The following is a 19,101-nucleotide window of genomic DNA, read 5'->3' as shown; positions in this document are numbered from 1 at the left end:
TGAATCGATGATCCTCATGATTCTCTATATGAATGGATCATTGATCCTTCCCGATCTATTTACCATCACGTGACCTCGTCACATGATTTTCTGCCGTCACGTGACCTCGTCACATGCCTTCATGGTTCTCTGTGGTAATGCAACACATTACCCGAGCCTCAGGCCATAAGGTTGGCGTTCGTAACAGAGGTATCTTGGCAACTCCAAGGGCCCTTTGAAGCTTTCCGTGACTAGACTTTTCCGCCCACTCTACGTATTACGAGCTTCAGGATAAGATAACCTAGACTTTTGTACGAACCGCCTGGCTAAATAGGGTACTGGGACAAGCGTCGTTGTTGGGCAGTACCCGATGAGGGAATCTGCCATAACCTGGGAATGGGCTCTCGGGGCCGAGCTCCATTGCTCAACTTCCGTCATCGTTCGGCCCCGACGGGAGACACTATCTTTTTGCCACCAGCGGACTAATCCACGTACTCTAGTCGAAACCCATGTTTATCTTGCCCATGGCCTCGGTTGAGAACCAGTTCTATGGTAACATGCTCCATATGTAATAAGCAAGGCCAACTCTAATGGCAGTGGTACAGTACAGGCCTTATGCTCTGCAAACATAGGATCAAGATATACACAGAGAGACTCTTCAAAAAATTCCGATGTACGAAAACTCTTTCATATAAACGCTAATATACAACTAGAATATCGCCGTGCCGTTGACATGACTCTCCACTCCCCCGGACAGTTCGCCGGGGCCGAGCAAAAGAAGAAGCTCTATCGTCGATGCTTCCTCCTCCGAGCGCGCGTGGTAGTCCTGGGCCCAGCCCGAGCGGATGAAGAGGGAATCTCCCACGTGGATGTCACCGCCTTGGCTCGCGGGGCGGTTGTCCAGGCCCTGGGATCTCCTCCAGGCGGCTAGCTCGCGCAGGGTGATGCCGTGCGCGGTCGCCGAGTCGTAGGCCTGACCGTGGCTCTCTGCGTAGGTTCGATACTCGAGTAGGACTCCTCGGCCGACCATGCCACACCGATCGGGGCTCGTTGTCGGGCCGGTGATGTCCTCCGCTGTGGTGTTGTCGTAATAGACATTGCTCGGCGACGTGTCGAAACCAATCCCACCGAGTGTCGGACTGGCTATTCAGAGTGTATTTGGGCAGCGGTATCTGGGACCCCTACTCCGGCCCCCCACCGCCCACCGCCCACCTCGCCTAAGCAGAATCCCACACCGCCTAGTATCTAGGGCCAAATACCGCCGGCTTTATAATTAGAGTTTATTTTATTAAAAGTAAGTCACGTGCGGAGTCACGTGATAACCTACATAATCTATGAGTGTAAGTAGGCGCACGTGTCAAGCGTCGCCCTAAAACTACCTAGGTATTACGGAGACAGAGTATTACGTTGTGCTCGCTCGGTCTCGGGTAAGTGTTAGTCGTCGTCGGAGCAGTATTTTTTATATAATTCTCTCGGACCCGGGCAACAATACCCAGCGAAGTCTTATGCCCCGTATTCCCCAGATGCTCGCCCTATAGCTCTCGCGGGGAATCACAGGAACGTTGTAGTACTCGATGTTGAACGGAATCCCTTCCTCGCCTGGAATCCCTTCCTGAATACACTATCGCCGGTATCGGGCCCGACATTGCCTCCCATAGGTGTAAGATATAGGTATATAGGATAGAGTACTTGGAGTTATATACAACTTGTAGACAGTCAGGTACACTCTCACGTGCGAGTAGCCTCCAGAGGGGTAATCTAGGCTAACCTAAGCCTTTGCAACTCTATACCACGCGGTATTCAACCTTCAACCCCGGAGCCAACCATGCCGCCTTTGAACGGCTTCTCCGACAACCCCCTCCGCACTCGAGAGCAGGTTGTGCAAGCCGCCAAAGCCATCATCCAGCCACTCAGCGCCTACACCTCGTCCGGCCACAGTCGTGTCAAGCTTCCAGTCAGTTCCGGCACGCTGTACGACGAAAATGCCGCCCAGCTCGAGGGCTTTGCACGGCCGCTGTGGGTGGTGGGAGCTCTGCTTCGGTGCCGTGAGCCGGAGGAAGAGCTCACGGCCAACCTAATCGCCGGCCTGAGCAACGGAACCGATCCAAACCATGATGAATACTGGGGAGATGTGGGGGATATGGATCAACGCATGGTTGAAGCAGAAACAATTTCCTTCACCCTCTTGGCAAGTCCGCGAGACCTACTCTGGGATAGGCTCGGAGAGCAGGCTCGGTCGAATATTGCCAGGTGGTTCTCACAGCTAAACGGCAAGGACCTCCCCAAGGTAAATTGGCTCTGGTTCCGTGTCTTTACCAATCTCGTGCTCATACGCATGTGCGACCTTGACACGGCAGAGATTCGAAGCCAGATAAAGATTGACCTCGAGCATCTCGACACCTTTTACTTGCGGGACGGGTGGTCTAGCGACGGGCTATGGAGAAGTCCCGAGCTCGACGACAAGGAATGGGAGTTATTCAAGGAGACGGGAACAGTGCACAGCATCAAGCCGGACCGCTGCGCAGACTATTACTCTGGTAGCTTCGCCATCCAGTTCAGCCAGCTGCTGTATGTGCGGGTTGCGGGGGACCTGGATGCGGAGAGAACAGAGCGCTATCGCCAGCAAGCGCGAGACTTTGGGGCACAGATTTGGAGGTATTTTGATGCCAAAGGTAGTGCTGTAGCGCCCGTCGTCCGTGGACGCCAGGTGTGCTAACGGTATCTCAGGTGCGGTGATACCCTTCGGTCGATCACTCACATATCGCTTTGCATGCGGCGCCTTTTTTGCTGCGCTTGCGTTGGCCAAGGTTCCCGACTTGCCATCGCCGCTGGATAGTGCAGGTGCCGTCAAAGGCTTCCTTCTACGACACTTGCGATGGTGGGCCCGGAACTCGAGGGATATATTCCATACAGACGGGACATTGAACCTCGGGTGGACGTATCCGTAGATCCCTCCTCCTCGATCGATGCAATGACGGCGAGCTAATGCATTCAAAGGAACATGTATCTGACAGAGGACTACAACTCGCCTCAATCCGTGTACTGGGCCATGAAGACCTTTGTTGCAATAGGATTGCCCTCGACGGACCCTTTCTGGACTGACCCAGAAACGGATTATCCTGAAGCTCCTTTATCATCCGTCTCCCTGTGCCGCGCCTCGCGACAAATTATTTGCAACCGGGAGGGCAGACACCACTTTCTCCTATCACCCGCACAATTTACATCGTTGCAATGGAAAGGGGGGCAAGCAAAGTACTGCAAGTTCGCCTATTCGTCGGCTTTCGGATTCTCTGTCCCCACAGGACAGGTGTCGCTACAGCAGTTGGCTCTAGACAATGCTCTTGCGTTGAGCAGGGACGGCAAGCAGACGTGGGCAACCAAATGGAAATGCAGAGAGCCAACATTCGGGACCTGCAGAGTGCTTGGGGCTGTTCTGGAGGAACTTCCTGTGGCAATGGTTGTGTGGTACCCGTGGGAGGACCGAAGCATCACGGTCAACACCACCTTGATTCCTCCGTCAGCACGCTGGCCAGACTGGCACACCAGGGTGCACCGAATCAAGATCAATGATAGAAGAATATCTATACTGCATCTAGTGGAGGGAGGATTTGCTATACAGGCACCACGAAGGAGAAGTGGCGTAATATCGCCTGGTCTTAGTCGTCTGCCGGTTTTTGGCAGCCACAAAAGCGCAAGCGATGAGGAATTTTTCATGGAAACAAGTGATGCAACTCTCGTTGTATCTGAAGCTGGAGCGTCTGGCTTGTGCGTGGAGGTCCAGCATGAAAGGGGGACGGCAACCGTCTCAGCATTTCAACCAGAGGCAAACACCAATCTCATAGCCCCACGGACCCTGATTCCGCTTGCAGAGCACAGCGTCCGTCGATTAGAGCCGTCTGAGGAGCTACTTGTTGTTTCAAATATTTTTGCCATTCCGACACAGATCTCACAGGGCAGGTGGAAGCACGGAGAACTGGCAGATCGATGGGAAGACCGCCCCGTGGTACAGCGGCACAGTGTTGATAGAGCGGGCAGTTCTGATTACATAGCTCTATCTGATTAGAATACAGTAGTTTGATTCGACATCTCATCAAATGATACAAATGATACATTGGGTCCCTACAAGGCCACTCTATCATCTTGTGCCAGGGATCTCAGCTCTGGTCCCATCCACCTTCACCTCCCACCCAACCATTGTTCATTGGTGGGGGAGGCATTTGCGATATTTGAGTTGATATTGGTTCAAAATTGAAATCATTAAAGGTGATAACTCGGTCCATCTCAATGAAGCGCTGGTCTGTTAAGCTTTGAAGGATGCTGGGTAGCTCGTCCGATTCGCCGCACATGGCGCTCGCGGCCCCTGGTGCCTGAATTGTAGAAGTCCAGTTTCCTTCGCCAGTGTCACCTGATGAAATGGCCCCTGGTGTAGTAATACCAGCAGCGTGAGAGGATGATGTCGGCGATTTCCCAAGTTGGGGCTGCGTTGTGAAGTCTGCCGGTCGAACGATGACAGCGGGCTGGGAACCGCTGTTGGCGCCGGGGGGAAAGTGGAGGTGCCGTACAGAGTTCCGTGTCTGTTCTTCATTTTCGTTCGATCCTCGATGCAGTGACCCGATCACTGAGACAGTGAAGTTTGGATCACTGAGGCTTCGATGTCTCAGCTCTTCAAGATGCATCACGAACTGTGTTGAAAGGGAAGGAGATGGGTCGTGCTCTCGAAACCCCGACCACCGTCTTGCAATGTCTCGTAAAGCGTCTAGCAGTACCTGGAATCGACAATCCAGCTCGGTGTTATAGTATCTAGCTTGTACTACTGCAATGTTAGAACCACAACCAGAAGCTTAAGTCCGGGGAGACCAACCTAGCAGCACCCGGGCACTGATATACGCGCAGAATGAAAAGAAAGGGGAGAGAGGCATGTGCTGCGGTGCATGCAGGAGGTATTTACTGGTGATGTTTGCCGTCTCAGCCGCTGCCGATTGACACGTCTCGGCACTGTATGTGCTAGGAAGCTTGATATACATAAGCTCCGGCTCTGGGTATCCAATCCGCTGGTGAAGAAGAATCATAGATGTATTATGGGTGATATGGGCTAGGGTCATGTTCGGGTCCAAGGCGGTGGTTTCCTCCGGAGGGACGTTGGGATCTCTCCATTTCGGAGGAAGAAACATCTTCCAGCTATATCGCAGTCCTGATTAGAAACCCCAGTGCAAATTTCGTCACAGCGGAAAGATGCGGGCGAAACTTACTGAACTAGACGAAGGTCGAGCTCCTTGAATCTCATAAGCCAGTTAGATACCTCTTGGTGGTTACTGAAGTCGATCTTTTGCTGTAAAAAATACATGTTAATCCTACATAGCGACTCTAGGGACTCAATGTAGTACGCAAAAGCACCAAGAATGGGCATATCCTTTGGCGCAGTCTGCGGCTGCACACTTGGAGGCGCGCCGTGTTCCGATTCTGTTCCACTGGCCTCGGGACTGGTGTAGTTGGCTGGCAAAAAGGCAATTGAGTTACCGATCTTGGCGGCTGATCTGTCCCATATCCCAAAGAATGGCGAGACCGCAAAGCTCTCTTGGTTCCATCGGGTGCCACACAAGGGGAGCCTCCGTGAAACGTTGTCGGCAGTAAGGCCGGTCTGCCATCTTAGAGAATATCAGCATCTTGCTTGGAACAAGCGTTTGTGGGATATATTCTCACCCCGTCAAAATACAGCATATTCTGATATGGTGAGCCAATATGTTCATATCGATGGGGCGCGACGGTTTATGACCTACCGGTCCAAAATGAATATATTCCAAAACGTCCTTCGACGCTCCTCTTCCTCTATCCAATTGGGACTTGGAGGAAGCAAGCTCGGACGTAGAAATGTCTCTGGGTCATTTCTATCCTCTTCCTCGACGCTTAGTTGCAAGAAACTCACGGTCCTGGTCAGCGACGCGATTATCGGCCAGGCCTTGAGCAACTCGCCGTTTCCAATCTGGCCAGAAAACTTCAATAAAGCGATCAGTACGGATTGCGCAAAGTTACTCACGTGGGTAAATGCAACTATTGTCAGAGCCTGGAGCGAAGGGACAGTAAGAGTGCTGGTTGCCTCGAGAATCACGCTGTTCCTGGACCGTTCCATCTCTTCTTCGATGCGGTCCGCAGAAAGCCGCTCACCAGGCGGGTCCAGGAAGCGCAACACCCCAAATAACATGGCATGTAGAATAAGAGGGTTCTCCGTTGTTCCATCTCGCAGACGCAGATTTCGTTTGAACGTCTCCGTGTGTATCATGGGGATCCACGGATGAAGATTCGGGAAGTAGAGGTCGGCCACGGCCCAAAGGTGGTCCGCAGGGGGCGCATCATCAGACGAATTGACTGCAGCCCTTCCCGAATGATGCTCACCATCGATTCTACGGCGTTTCCCGAGCGATCGCGATGCCGGCGTCTCGGGGCTAGGCACAACAGGCTGTGACAGGATGGAAATGTTGGAGCTCAGCTTTTGGATTTCTTGAGCCAAGAGCGAGAGACCAGCTCCGATCGACCCGTCCAGACGCGAATCCGCTCGAGGCGGTCGAGATTGAGGCGAAGGACCATCATCTTCGCTGGCGTACACCTTGCTTTCCAGACTCTCTGGCAGTCGGTCAGTTGTACGGCTTCCACAGGCAGGCGGACACATACCTATACGCCTTTGAAGCTTCAGAATTGTTCCACGTTTCAAGCCCGGCTTGGTCCGGAAGGAGTCGTAGGTGCATGGCACCGCTGTGGTCGGTCGAAGGTCAGTAACACGCCGGATTGCACACCAGGAGCCATGGGCGGTCGGCGATGCTCACCTTGCCGGCTGCAGTTTGAGCATGATGGAGTCTCGCGGGAGCATTTCAGCTTTCGAGTCCGGCAGCCGTGGCAGGAGGGCAACGGGCCATCGTCCTCCTCAGGGGCACCGGTGGGGGGTGCACTTGCTTCCATGGCCATCGCGGTTCCTCCTCCTCCCCCGGAAGGATGCCAGTGCAATCGATACTTGACAATGGCCGAATCCGAATCGACAGTGCGTGTGCGTGTGCGTGTGCATGAAACGGGGAGAGAAACGCTCGGGTCGGGGGAGTGCAATTGACGGTTCACTCCATCTTTACCTCATCCAATCTTTTTTTTTATCCCGTGGGGAAAGATGGGGAGATTCCGCCACGACCCAACCCCCCAAACTGCGGGGTGCATACTGCATATGTTCCATGAATACTGGATGCTTATTTACCGAGTACTCGAGTAAGCTATGGGGCATGCCAGGGGTTACTGCACTGTCCCGCTGCTGTATTTTTATTTAGGGTTGGTGTCCCTGACCCTAAATCTCCACCCCCCGACTTGGCGCCGGAGATCGAGGTAATTCGACTGAGAGTTGCCCGAGTCCCGCGCTGTGTGCTCTCACAGGCGGCATGAGAAATGCAATGTTGAATGAATGAGACTTTCAAGTGAAGGGTCAAAAGGCCCTCTCCGCCCGTCACAGTTGGAGGCGACATCGAAGACCAGTCAATTCCCGCAAGGCAGGCTGCACCCGTTAAGACGTGCGACCTTCAACACCATCTATCACCACTTTTCTCGCCAACATGGTCAAGCTATTCGGCCAACGCTCCTCGGGGGACGGCTTCCAACGCGCCCAGCGGGCCCAGGCAGATGCCCCCAAATTCGAGAAGGTAACCTGGTACAAGGAACCAAACCTAAGACAACTCTATTTTCTGTCCATCTTCCTCCTTATCGGCTCAGCGACAACTGGATACGATGGCCAGATGGTTAATACATCGCAACAAATGGACAAGTGGAAGGCATACTTCCCCGAGTATCAGGATGCGAATAAGCTCGGCATATTGATCAACATGTACAACATTGGCTCCATCTTGTCCCTCTTCATCGTCCCACATATGGCCGATGCCGTTGGTCGTAAGAAGACGATCGTGGTTGGCTGCGTCATCATGATTACTGGAGCCTTTGTGGGGGCATTCTCCAACGGCTACGGAAGTGAGTGGCATCTTCACCAGCCTCTACTGACTGACCTCGCGTTAACCTTTCATTGCTTTACAGTGTACCTCGCTGGCAGGTTTGTCCTTGGATTTGGCAACTCAATGGCTCAAATGTGCTCCCCGCTGCTCCTCACCGAGATCTGTCACCCGCAACACCGCGGTCCGCTCACCACTGTCTATAACTGCCTTTGGAGTTTGGGCTCTCTCGGTGAGTGTCTACAACCCAGATTTGATAGCCCTGACTGACGTGAAGCAGCCGTCTCATGTGTGGGATGGGGTACTGCATCTATTGGGAGCGACTGGTCGTGGAAATCGATCACTCTAATCCAAGCGCTGCCATCCATTATACAGCTGACAGGCATTTGGTGGTTGCCGGAGTCACCGCGCTGGCTCGTCAGTAAGGATAGGGCTGATGAAGCTCTTGCAGTGCTCGCCAAGTACCACGGGGGCGGAGATGCTAATAATGTCACCGTGCAATTCCAGTTCCGGGAGATGAAGGAGACGATCCAAGGCGGGAGCAAGAACAACAACACAGCCTACCTCGACTTTTTCAGGACTAAAGGCAACCGCTGGCGTTTGGCCATCATCATCTCGCTCGGTATTATCTCCCAGTATTCTGGCAACGCCCTGTTCTCCAACTACATCGATATTATTTACCAAGGCGCCGGAATTACGCAGCAGAATAAAAAGCTAGCAGTGGGTTTCTCCTAGCCCTTCGATGTTGATCTACAACTGCTGACCCATACGGCAGCTCTCTGCAGGGAAGTCGATTCAGGACCTTCTAGTTGCCGTCACTGCAGCACTCACTGTTGACCGTCTTGGCCGGCGACCCCTCTTTCTATTCGGAACCATTGGAATGTTTTCGACCTTTGGACTTTGGACTATTGTTGGGGCCGTCTATGAAAACTCCGCCGTAACGCTTGCAGACGGCACCATTTCGTACCCTAACCAGACTGCTGGCAACGCTCAAATCGCTTTTGTCTGGCTCTTCAGCGTGTTTTACCATATTGGCTTTGCCGGTCTATTGGTGTCGTACGCGCTGGAGATTCTTCCATATCACCTTCGTGCCAAGGGCATGACGATTCTCAACATTACGGTCCAAGCCTTTTTAGCACTCGGAAAGTCAGTATTCAAGCCTCCGTCCGCGGCAGTTCACTTTCACTAATGAGACCATAGCCAAACTAATAAGCTGGCGTGGAACAACCTTCCTCACCATTGGAATTTTATGCTCTTTTACACATTGTGGAACTTTTGTGAGATGGTTTTCGTTTACTTTGTCTATGTTGAGACCCAAGGTCCTACCCTTGAGGAGATTGCTCGAATTTTTGACGGCGACGAAGCTCTGGCTGTTATGGACCTCGAGCAGTTGGAGAAGGAAGTGCAAATTACGACTCACGAAGAGGTCGTTGATGAGAAGAAGTGAGCCTGATCTTCTAAAGCAGGTGCCGATGGGGAGGTTAAAATCCTGTATTGGAAAGCCTCAGCCAGATATAATGTTGAACTCTGCGCCAATAGACACCTTTATACCGCAGGAGCATTGCCTACCGGGGGCAGAGAAACTCCCCTTCGAGTGTATCCACAACTATTAGTAAAAGCCTATACCTGTATGCCACAGTAATCACATTGTCGGGGCCACGATGTATGCCAGTTGTCATGCCAGTGTATTTCGACCGGAGTAGGACCCGACATCTCCTCCGGATAACTTCGCAAGTACTGTACAGTTTCCGCCGAACAACCGCCACCGAAGGTCTACCCTCTCATTACAGTGTCATAAAATGCTAGCTTGTACGTTCTAACGGACCGCGGGGCAACACCGCCCCCTCGGACTACTCGTATCTATCCGACAACCTCCAGGTCAGCCTGCATGACCACACCCGCCACCCCGGCTTCGTGAAGCGCCAAGTAGCTTCCCCAGAATTTGACATTTACCCCGGATATCCAGAGCCATGCTCGGGACAAGTGTAGACCGGGCTTCGGCGAGAGAGATTTGATGTCTTTCAAGAGAGCTGCAGCTGGTACGTGTGTTCGACCCTTCCCGAGAATACAAAAGGTCATCTCGAGATCGTCATGCAGGGAGCGAATTCTGGCCAAGATATACCCACAGTCCGAGTAACAAGCAAAGATCGATCGAAGCCGCCAGCATGAAGCTTCTGCTTCTTGCCTAGAACCTGTGTGGACAATGTGACTACTATCCAAGCAATAACTGGTACATTAACATCTTAGCCTTCCCCCAGGGTGACCATCGCCAACCTTCAGCTGTGGTCAGTCACCTTCATTCCTCTTACCCAACCAACCCCAAGAGAAAGACCACTACTGCAAGGTCTTCAGCTTCGTCGCTCCCAGTAATGTCAACTCATTCAGCTCCGATATCAAGCAGTTCTTCAACTATATCACGGCCAACAATGCGTTCCCCGCCAGCAGCCAGTACCTGCTCAGTAAGTGTTCAATTCCTGACGCAAAAAACTTCAAGCCCTACTCGAGTATCATGCATTTAAAGCCCTGCAGTTTGGCACAGAGCCTATCACCGGCGACGATGCTAGATTCATCGTCGGTCATTCGTCGGTGGTGTCAACTAAGGACTGGTACCTCTCGTCTTTGGCTCAAACTACGCAAAACGGTTGACTTATTCTTCTTTTTCTTCTATTTTTGCAGAGTTCCATGCGCAAGCTTGCAGTTCAATGTTATTCATCATATTCAATAGGTTTTTATCTCAGTACTAGATTTCCTAGTTCGACGTTGATTTACATACACTGTGAGTGACTATGTGACTTTTTGCCTCGATTATTGTTAAATGCTGAGTGTGAATTTCCGCTCTCTTTATCGTAGTTAGCTGTATATAACCGGCAGGATAATAGGTACAACCTGAGAAGTGTACAGTTCACCGAGGGAATAAAACTTACGATGGTGAACGAGGACATTCATGTTGCCATCGCATGATTGACATTCAGCTATATATATATACTAATAATAACAGATTCCCATTTCCAATAAACGTGTCCCAAAGTCTAGCAAATAGTAGTCTGCGTACACCAACCCATGATCTTGTGCCTTGTTCCTTTTAAACGACGCCGCGTTGTTGCACACAGTAGAGTGCTTTAGTACAGAATCAAAACTCTCGCCATGAAGAAGATCGTGGACAGTTAGTTCACCTTGCTCGGATACGCTCAGGCCCGCCTTCTCTCGAGATAGACACAAGTCTAGTACATCCTGTACTATTACCATCGCTGCTTCGAGATATCGGGCGCTTAACCTATGCTTGCCACATCCCGCCAAAGCCTGTGACAGAATGAGCATGCCATCAGCGGCAATAACTGCGGCGGATGCATCGCGCAGAGGTCCTTGGGGCTCTTCAATTGGGGCGTCAAAATCCCATAGCGGAACATATCGCCCAACGCGTCGGCCTTGCAATCCGGACAATTCAACCTCCACACAGTCGGGCGCTTCTTCCATGCGAAAGAGGAAGTATTCAGCGAGACCACAAGCAGCATCGAGAAATTCGCTATGCCCGGACCAGCGGTAGACCTGAGCATAGCCAAGTATTCCCCAGGCTTGCCCACGGGACCAAGTTGAGTCTTTACTATAGCCCTGGGCAGTTCGCGCCTCTTTGACCGTCCCCGTCAACGGAGAGAAATTGACGAGGTGAGCTGTGCTGTACAAATTCCCACTATAGCCGTTGCGGGTGTATTCTTCTACTCGCAGATGGGACTGGAGCAGCGTGCGCGAGTGCTTCACGGCCGCGTCAGCCAGAGATTGATTGCCCGACTGCGCCGCAGCGTAGAACAAGAGGTCCATGTTGCACATGGAGTCGATGATGACAATGAAATTTTCCTCCATGGATGTGATATTGACGTCGGCGTGCCAGTCAAAAGTATCCCAGGATCGAATGGCCTGGACTCGAGGGTCATACCGTGAGTGGAGGCTCTCTGCGGCCTTGACGATAACGTCAAGTGCCTCGACATCGTGAAACAGCTCCCACCTGGGGCGCATGTGTGGCATGATAACGAACCCAAGGTCATGTGTGTCCGTCCTCAGTGCTTGTGGGCGGATGGGCTGCGACCAAGTTTGGCCGAGCTCGGTGAGCTTTTGGCGCAGTACATTGAGGGATACTCTTGAATTGTCGACTCCCAGCGACTGCGGGTACTTGATGGACCGCTCAACGAGGGAGTAAATGCAACCAGGAAAGAAACCACAAGTCCAGAAGTCAACCTCTCGAGCTTGGTAGCGCCCCTTGTCCACCCCCGACTGTGGTACCGTCTCCGGATACTGCGTGGGCGGGTTCTGCATAGGGTTATCGTCAGCTTTTGATTAACCATCCCACATTTTAGAGGCTCACGTTTTCCAGGAGCTGTTCTACACCCGCACGAAGAAGCTTGGCAGTGATGCTTTCCGAATACAGCTCGGAAAGGCCATGTTTCATACACTCTTGCCGCTGACTGATCGTCATAGTCAGCCAACAACTAGCTAGGTTCTCACCTCGGCGTCGTATTTGAGCGTATGTATTATATTTTGGGGTTCGTCGTAGTATCGCCTAGCCTGCGCTCTGGTTCTCATCTTTCTCATCTTTCTCATCTACAAAAGGGGACTCTTGTTAAATATATTTATTATTCCGGTCTAGATTCCCAGAACGGCCTCGATCGATATTAGTGTCGGGCAATGTTCTCCCGGCCGCCGCACATGTACCTGTTGAGGCCGTTCTGTCTCGATGTGTCGCTTCCTCCTCGCCGGTATTTCCACGGACGGTTACATGCCTTTATGCTTTCAGCGGGGTCAGAGGGACGTAGCTAATACAAAGTGCGAGCGGTCGTAAAACTCTAGTGGCAATTGGTTAACCCTAATAATAGTAGAAGTGTCACTAACCAAGATGTTCGAGCTTGTAGCCGGGTAAGTCGGGAACAATCGCCCGAACCCGAAGCACGTATACTAACCCGCGGTTATTAGCTACATTATTTACATCAAGTTTAATTAGGGGGGAAACCACGTCCTCACCTAGAATTTAAGCTTTAGTTAGCTAATAAGTTACTTAATACTTACTTAAAGAAGTCTTAAGTATATATTTTATAAATAGTTATAACTCTAAAATATAAGACTATATTCTTATCTTATTTCTTAGTTATATCATAAAACTAAGTTTATAAACTAAGTATAAGTTATATAGTTAAATAATTCTCTGTATAACTTTACACCCGGCCGATTATACCTGGCACGGATACCCAGGGGCAGTAGTATCCCCATTGCTCCAATTAAGAACTACTAGTTCGGGGTCGCAAATTGGAATCATAACTACGCCGGGACTATGAATTCCCGTATCATACAGGTCTGACACTGTCGTATGCTGGCCGGGATCGGCGGTAGGCCAGCCATTTTTGTTTCCATTCGCGTGGTAGCCTGCGAGTGCACTAGAACAAAGTCAACACGTCGAAGGAGATTGTTATCGGAAAGAATGTGCTTACCCAGCGACTAGATCAGCCTTTCTCACTTCACCATACGTCCCTCTGTCAAGTGCCTCCATGCCCGGCAAGGCTGTGAATTTGTTGGCGACGCAGATTACGATTCCACCAGGACCCGTTGAACAGGTACGGTGCTTCCCGGATGCAGATACGAAATAATAAACATGTCCTTCATAGCATACTGAAGTTTTTTCGGCAGTCTCGTCAGACAAGTATTTCGGTAGTTTCGGTAGTGGATTCTCGCCTGTACATTGCTCTCCGGAATCGAGGATGAAAGGATAGAACCCTTCATTGCTTAAACCCCACGCTTTCGGTATAAGCCAAGCATAGATACCCTGTTTGATATATTTCTGAATTTCGCGATCATTGGGCCTAAGAACGTTTCCCATCACACGGCCATCGGCTATCAGTCGAGTGAGCTGTTCTATAGAGTCTGCCGAGCCGTCGAAGATTTTCCCATTTACTGCGGCAGTGGTTTCAACCCACTTTATAACAGTTAGCAGTGTTTTTCTAAACCCAGAAACGGTTCCTAGAAAATTTGTTTATAAGAGACTTCTTCGAAACCGGAAACTCCTAAGACGTTGAAAACAATAGGTGAGGGACGATATGTAAGATTACGTACGTATTTGATCAAGTTAGCCATAGCGGATTCAAGAGAATCGTTCACATTTAATGTGACACCACTTTAGCAAAATCATATCAGCCTTGAATATATCGTAACGCAGGAGGATTGCTCACCCTATGCTTAAGTCCTTAGAAAATACCATTGCAAACGAGACAAGATTATTTGTTTCGTCTTTCAGTGTTGCCAAATTATTTGGATTTTTAGCAAAGTAGTCGAGTTCTTTCAAGGCTTGAGGCTAGTCAGAGTGTGAAATCGTTATAAACCAAGAAGAAAGAGTCATACCAATATTCCATACGGGCGCCGCCAGTAATCCATAACCCAGGCTGGCAAAATCCAAGATCAACTTTGTAATGTCAGGCTTTTTTTTGATTGGGGCAAAAGTGGACGAGAAACCCCCCATAAGAGCTGCCAAGTCGGCCTCCGCCCGAAAGATAGCATCGTAAAAGTTCGTGTTCATCTGTGTCTATCAGCCACGCCCTTCCCTCCGTAACATTGCTACCCTAGGGGAGGATAAACACACCTGATGGATCTGTACAAATGAATTAAGAATGAACATTCCAGCAGGGTGGTTCACGCTACTGCACACAACATTCTGCTCGCATCCAGTATGATCTGCAACTTCGCCGCATCTCAATTTATCTGGACCGTGGAAGAAGTTGCTGACCTCCTGCGGGAAACGATGGCCCCCAGAGGAAAATTTGGCCTTCCAGTTTGTGACTGCAGCCACCCAGGCATGCTGAGTGTCAACCTAATCCCCAAAATCTTGTGTCAGCTACTATTCTGGTGTATTAGGAGGAGCAAGTTCGCCCGTTAGAAAGGCAAGGAAATATAACTAGGTCTCAGATAAATCCTCTATCGACAGTTCGATAATCAACGCAGGAGGGGAAATTCTCTCTGGACAGTGACTTACCGAATTCCAACGGATGTCAGGGCTTATAGACGAATCGGCCAGAGCGGGATCGGTACATTGCGCAGTTAACCATTCCGTGCCACCCGACGACTCCCGAAGCACTCGTTGGCCCATTGCGTAACTGCACCTGACGATGGGGCAACGTTGAGGTAGTCTGCTCGCCCGTTGCCGTTGAGAACCGCAAATTGAATAGACAACCCGTTCGAACCAACGCCGGTTGCGATTTGACCTTGGGGTGCCCATTGCCAATTGTCTTTGGTACCAATGTTTTGCCATTCTGAGACTGATCCATCAAGCCGGTTCACCCAGAGGTAGTCAGCCAAACCATCTCCGTTCAAGTCTGCGAACTTGATATCTTGTCGAGCTGCCCCGACACCTGTCGCGATGACTCCCTGGGAGGTCCAAACCCATCCTGAGCTGCCGCTCCCACCATTCAAAAAAGCTGTCACGGCTCCATTCTCAGCAATCCATAAATAATCTGCTTTACCATCGCCGTCGATGTCTGCGAACTCGACTCCTACCCCAGCTCCAACACCGGTGGCCACTTGTCCCATATTTGTCCACTGGATGATCGAGAAGTCAGCATTGTTTCAATACGGGTGGAGATACATAGAGGAGAGATTCAGGAGAGTGGAGGCGTGAGGTGTAAATGGGGAGGGGAAAGAATCAGGCACTCAGAGTGCCATAATCACTTACACTCCAGGTACCGTCGGTTTGCTTTCCGCCATTATGCCAGAATACCACAGCGCCGGACTTCTCGTCGACAACCAGGTAGTCTGCAAGCCCATCACCGTCCAAATCTGCTAATCTAGAGATAGGGTCAGCTCAGTCGCGTATCTCACTTGGAGGAGAAGATGAGGCTAAATGAAAGTCGCCAAAGATAGCTCACCGAATATTCTTGCGCGCAGACACACCGGTTGCGATCTGTCCTTGAGCTTCCCAAATCCACTTTTGCGAGGACGTATCGTATCCATGGTTGAGCCAAAGCTCAATGGCACCATTCGGACTGATGGCTAGATAGTCATCAAAACCATCGCCATCCATACTGTCCAGCGAATTAGAATTTGTCTGAGCAGGATGCCACAGGGGAACAGTTGGACGTACTCAGCAAATCTAGTCCCATCGCCAACGACATATGTGCCACCACTACCTGTATTGAACCAAACCTTAAGGGCCCCTGTTCCCGGGTCAATCTGGACGTAATCTTTCTTCCCATCGCCATTGAGGTCGCCAAAAATGATTTCATCTCGGGGTGAACCAACACCAGTTGCAATTATCCCGGCGTTGACCCATGTAGGCGCGAGTCCCTTCGAGGGTCCCCGATTGTTGATGTAGACCGTTGCTGCACCATCTTTCGCAAGCCAAATATAGTCTGCCAGACCATCGTTATTTAGGTCATAAAGGAAAACGCCAGCAGCATCACCAATACCGTCAGCAATTATCCCCAAAGGATACCAGTCCGGTCGGTCGCTTAGGCCAAGGTTAATCCATGCGTTCAAAGAGCCCCCTGGGCCAACAACAAAATAGTCTGCCCTGCCATCTCCATCGATATCAGCAAATCTGGTGGTAGCTCGAGTAGCCCCCGTGCCACCACTTGCTATCTGGCCAAGAGGCGTCCACAACCAGCCGCCGCCGGCTTGCTCTCCCCCATTGAGGTATGCAGTTACTTCTCCAGTAGATGCAACCCAGAGGTAATCGTCCCGACCGTCACCGTTAATATCAGCAAACATAACACCTGGTCCATCCCCAACGCCTGTCGCAATTTGTCCTTTGAAGATCCAGTTCACGCCCCCATCTGCGCTGTATCCCCCGTTAAGATAGAGCGTGAGGGCTCCAGTGTTGGGGTGCACCCACAGATAGTCATCTCGACCATCTCCATTCATATCAGCTAGCCGAACTCCAGCACCCTGTGTGACAATAACTGGCAACCAGTTGTTGAATCCGACATTTCCAGTTGCAAGCTCCCCAGCTGGCTGCCAACCCGAGACAAAGGGGGCGTCACCACTCCCTACTCCGGTAGCGATTGTGCCGAATTTTGAATCCCAGGTCAAGTAGGTAACGCATGTGTGATTGTGATTGCCGATGGGCGAAGGGATAGGTTCACCGATCCACCCCTTTTCCGCAGCCTGTTGGATGCCACTGTACCATATGCTGGCCATCTGGCTGTAACCACGATCATTGGGATGCAGTCCATCTGAGAGATCTTTGGCAATGTTCAAGGGAGTGTTCATATCCACTACTAGGACCTTGGAACCCGCATTTGCTCGAGCGGCCACAACGTCGGGAATCGCAGCATTGTAGGTTTGTGCTGCCGCATTCTTGTCGGTATCATTGATGGGAGTAATCTGCCCAACCAGAATTGCAGCATCTGGGCATGCAGCGATTATCTTGTCGATGAGGCTAGCGAGACGGTCTGGTGCGCCAGCAGGATCTGAAGGTTTATTGATATCGTTCGTTCCGGCAAGGACCAACACGATGTTTGGCCGCAGGGGGAGGCTATTTTCTGAAAATCCCTCGATTTCAGCGATGACAGCGCCTGAATGACCTTCGTTATTGTTGTTGACCATCGTTCCCGACCTACATGAAATATTAGTCTCAGAAACTAGGTAGTAATTCAAGGGCGGAATATGCTGACCTCTGGGACCCAATGTAAGTGACCGTGTTCCCCACCAGCAGGTTCATTAACCTCCAGCGATAGCTGTTTCCATCACTACTTCCAGTTCCCCAGGTAATAGAATCTCCGAGTGGTAATATCCTTAGATTAACACCATCAGAAATGGAACGACGCTGAAAGAGCGCTCTCGTCTCGGTAGAATTCCACTCATCGGTTGAAGAAACTGCGCCTAATGTCAACTGTGTTCGGTAGAAAGTTGGAACAACGTAAATAAAAGGGGGGAGGGCATATAACCCATAGAATCCTACCACAAGTGATTGTACAAAGGACAATTGCTAACCAAATCCGTAGAGACATTGTCTTGATTGCGACCTACGTTGACACTTGAGAGATTAAATTTGTTGAAACTCTGCTTATTTATATATCTTTGCCCAGCGGTATTATTACGTCCAAACTCCTTTCACGATAAACCTACAATCTTCGCAGCTTATACTCGGGCAGGCCGTACAGGAGTTGAGTTCCAGGAACAAAAGCGTTCCAGAACACACCCATCCCATGATGACGCTTAGTAGGAGAATTCGCGCTTTTGGACAAAAGCAAGGCCATAGCAGCCCAGCCACACGGCTAGCTCCGTACATCAGAGTCTGCTCCAGGAGAGAAAGTCGTTCATACTAAGATCTTCTCTTTGTCTGCGAGGCCGGAACAAGTCGGTGAGAGCAATTTTGCCAAGGTGCTGACTGCATTTCAGCTATAAGCAAGCCTTGGCAAAAGCCTACACATGCATCGGAGCAAGGGTTGGGAAGATTTTGAGTGCGGGTATAACCTTCTTACTAGTAGATTGTTGATTTTTTATATCTCTTAATAATAAAAATTTCTTCTATTAGTAGTCGAAGGGAAGCTATAATTTCCGTGAAAGTATACGAAGCTTATCTCACTTACTTAAGTACTATAAAGTTATACTAAGACTCTATTTCAAATAAATACATTAAAGTAATATAATAACAACCAGTTAGAAATAGTTATAATTACTTACGAAATTAATATTTACTTAAATATTTATAGATTTTAATCTTGGTGAGCATTATCAGCTACAACATACTGAGCCTCCAAAGTTCTTGTGCAAGCATGCTGGATGCGAGAAGTCTTACCCGCGATCACGAAGTCTCGAACAGCATTATCGAGAATTCCACGAATACCAAAATCATTCTTGCAAATTTACCGGGTGCGACAAATTATACTATATTGGGCTATATCAGAACCTAGTATTAGATGTTTATCTAGTTAATATGCACGACTATGACTCTAAATTGCTATTCTGTCTATACACCGATGTCGGTATAGATACAGGCATTTCATCTTCCGGCGTTCCTTGCTAAATAGCAAAAGGATCACACATGCACGGCCTACACTATACAAAATATAACAGCAATAGAGAGTATGATTCTATAAACTTACAAATTTATACTGTGGGCTTCTATACGCCTTTCTTTTATTGGTATTCAAAATAAAACTATTATCCCCTTGTTTTAATA

At 50.1% G+C, this 19,101-nt stretch overlaps 5 protein-coding genes across 5 annotated transcripts; 2 read left to right on the top strand and 3 right to left on the bottom strand.

The window, feature by feature from the left end:
• Window positions 1-1,804: 1,804 nt before the first annotated feature.
• Window positions 1,805-4,042, top strand: BP5553_08795 (uncharacterized protein; the record flags this gene model as incomplete). Its single annotated transcript, XM_032017418.1, has 3 exons — window positions 1,805-2,651; window positions 2,707-2,857; window positions 2,977-4,042. 3 exons carry the CDS (start codon window positions 1,805-1,807, stop codon window positions 4,040-4,042), a joined length of 2,064 nt encoding a protein of 687 aa, XP_031866849.1.
• A 91-nt stretch (window positions 4,043-4,133) lies between these two features.
• Window positions 4,134-6,936, bottom strand: BP5553_08794 (uncharacterized protein; the record flags this gene model as incomplete). The annotated part of the gene is made up of 6 exons (XM_032017417.1): window positions 4,134-4,789; window positions 4,841-5,157; window positions 5,229-5,624; window positions 5,757-6,597; window positions 6,646-6,726; window positions 6,798-6,936. The coding sequence occupies 6 exons, from the start codon at window positions 6,934-6,936 to the stop codon at window positions 4,134-4,136; spliced, it is 2,430 nt and encodes an 809-aa protein (XP_031866848.1).
• A 626-nt stretch (window positions 6,937-7,562) lies between these two features.
• On the top strand, window positions 7,563-10,595 carry BP5553_08793 (Uncharacterized protein; the record flags this gene model as incomplete). Its single annotated transcript, XM_032017416.1, has 9 exons — window positions 7,563-7,971; window positions 8,035-8,181; window positions 8,230-8,669; window positions 8,725-9,095; window positions 9,150-9,392; window positions 9,489-9,561; window positions 9,916-9,988; window positions 10,197-10,408; window positions 10,479-10,595. The coding sequence occupies 9 exons, from the start codon at window positions 7,563-7,565 to the stop codon at window positions 10,593-10,595; spliced, it is 2,085 nt and encodes a 694-aa protein (XP_031866847.1).
• A 339-nt stretch (window positions 10,596-10,934) lies between these two features.
• On the bottom strand, window positions 10,935-12,417 carry BP5553_08792 (Uncharacterized protein; the record flags this gene model as incomplete). Its single annotated transcript, XM_032017415.1, has 2 exons — window positions 10,935-12,251; window positions 12,307-12,417. 2 exons carry the CDS (start codon window positions 12,415-12,417, stop codon window positions 10,935-10,937), a joined length of 1,428 nt encoding a protein of 475 aa, XP_031866846.1.
• A 747-nt stretch (window positions 12,418-13,164) lies between these two features.
• Window positions 13,165-18,121, bottom strand: BP5553_08791 (uncharacterized protein; the record flags this gene model as incomplete). The annotated part of the gene is made up of 13 exons (XM_032017414.1): window positions 13,165-13,369; window positions 13,424-13,905; window positions 14,043-14,103; window positions 14,159-14,273; window positions 14,328-14,502; window positions 14,566-14,793; window positions 15,039-15,518; window positions 15,652-15,763; window positions 15,845-16,000; window positions 16,060-17,532; window positions 17,591-17,808; window positions 17,910-17,952; window positions 18,045-18,121. 13 exons carry the CDS (start codon window positions 18,119-18,121, stop codon window positions 13,165-13,167), a joined length of 3,825 nt encoding a protein of 1,274 aa, XP_031866845.1.
• Window positions 18,122-19,101: the final 980 nt, after the last annotated feature.

The sequence above is a fragment of the Venustampulla echinocandica genome (assembly GCF_003357145.1).
Source record: "Venustampulla echinocandica strain BP 5553 chromosome Unknown scaffold_8, whole genome shotgun sequence".
NCBI lineage: Eukaryota > Fungi > Ascomycota > Leotiomycetes > Helotiales > Pleuroascaceae > Venustampulla > Venustampulla echinocandica.
This window is presented reverse-complemented; position numbering and strand designations above follow the sequence as displayed.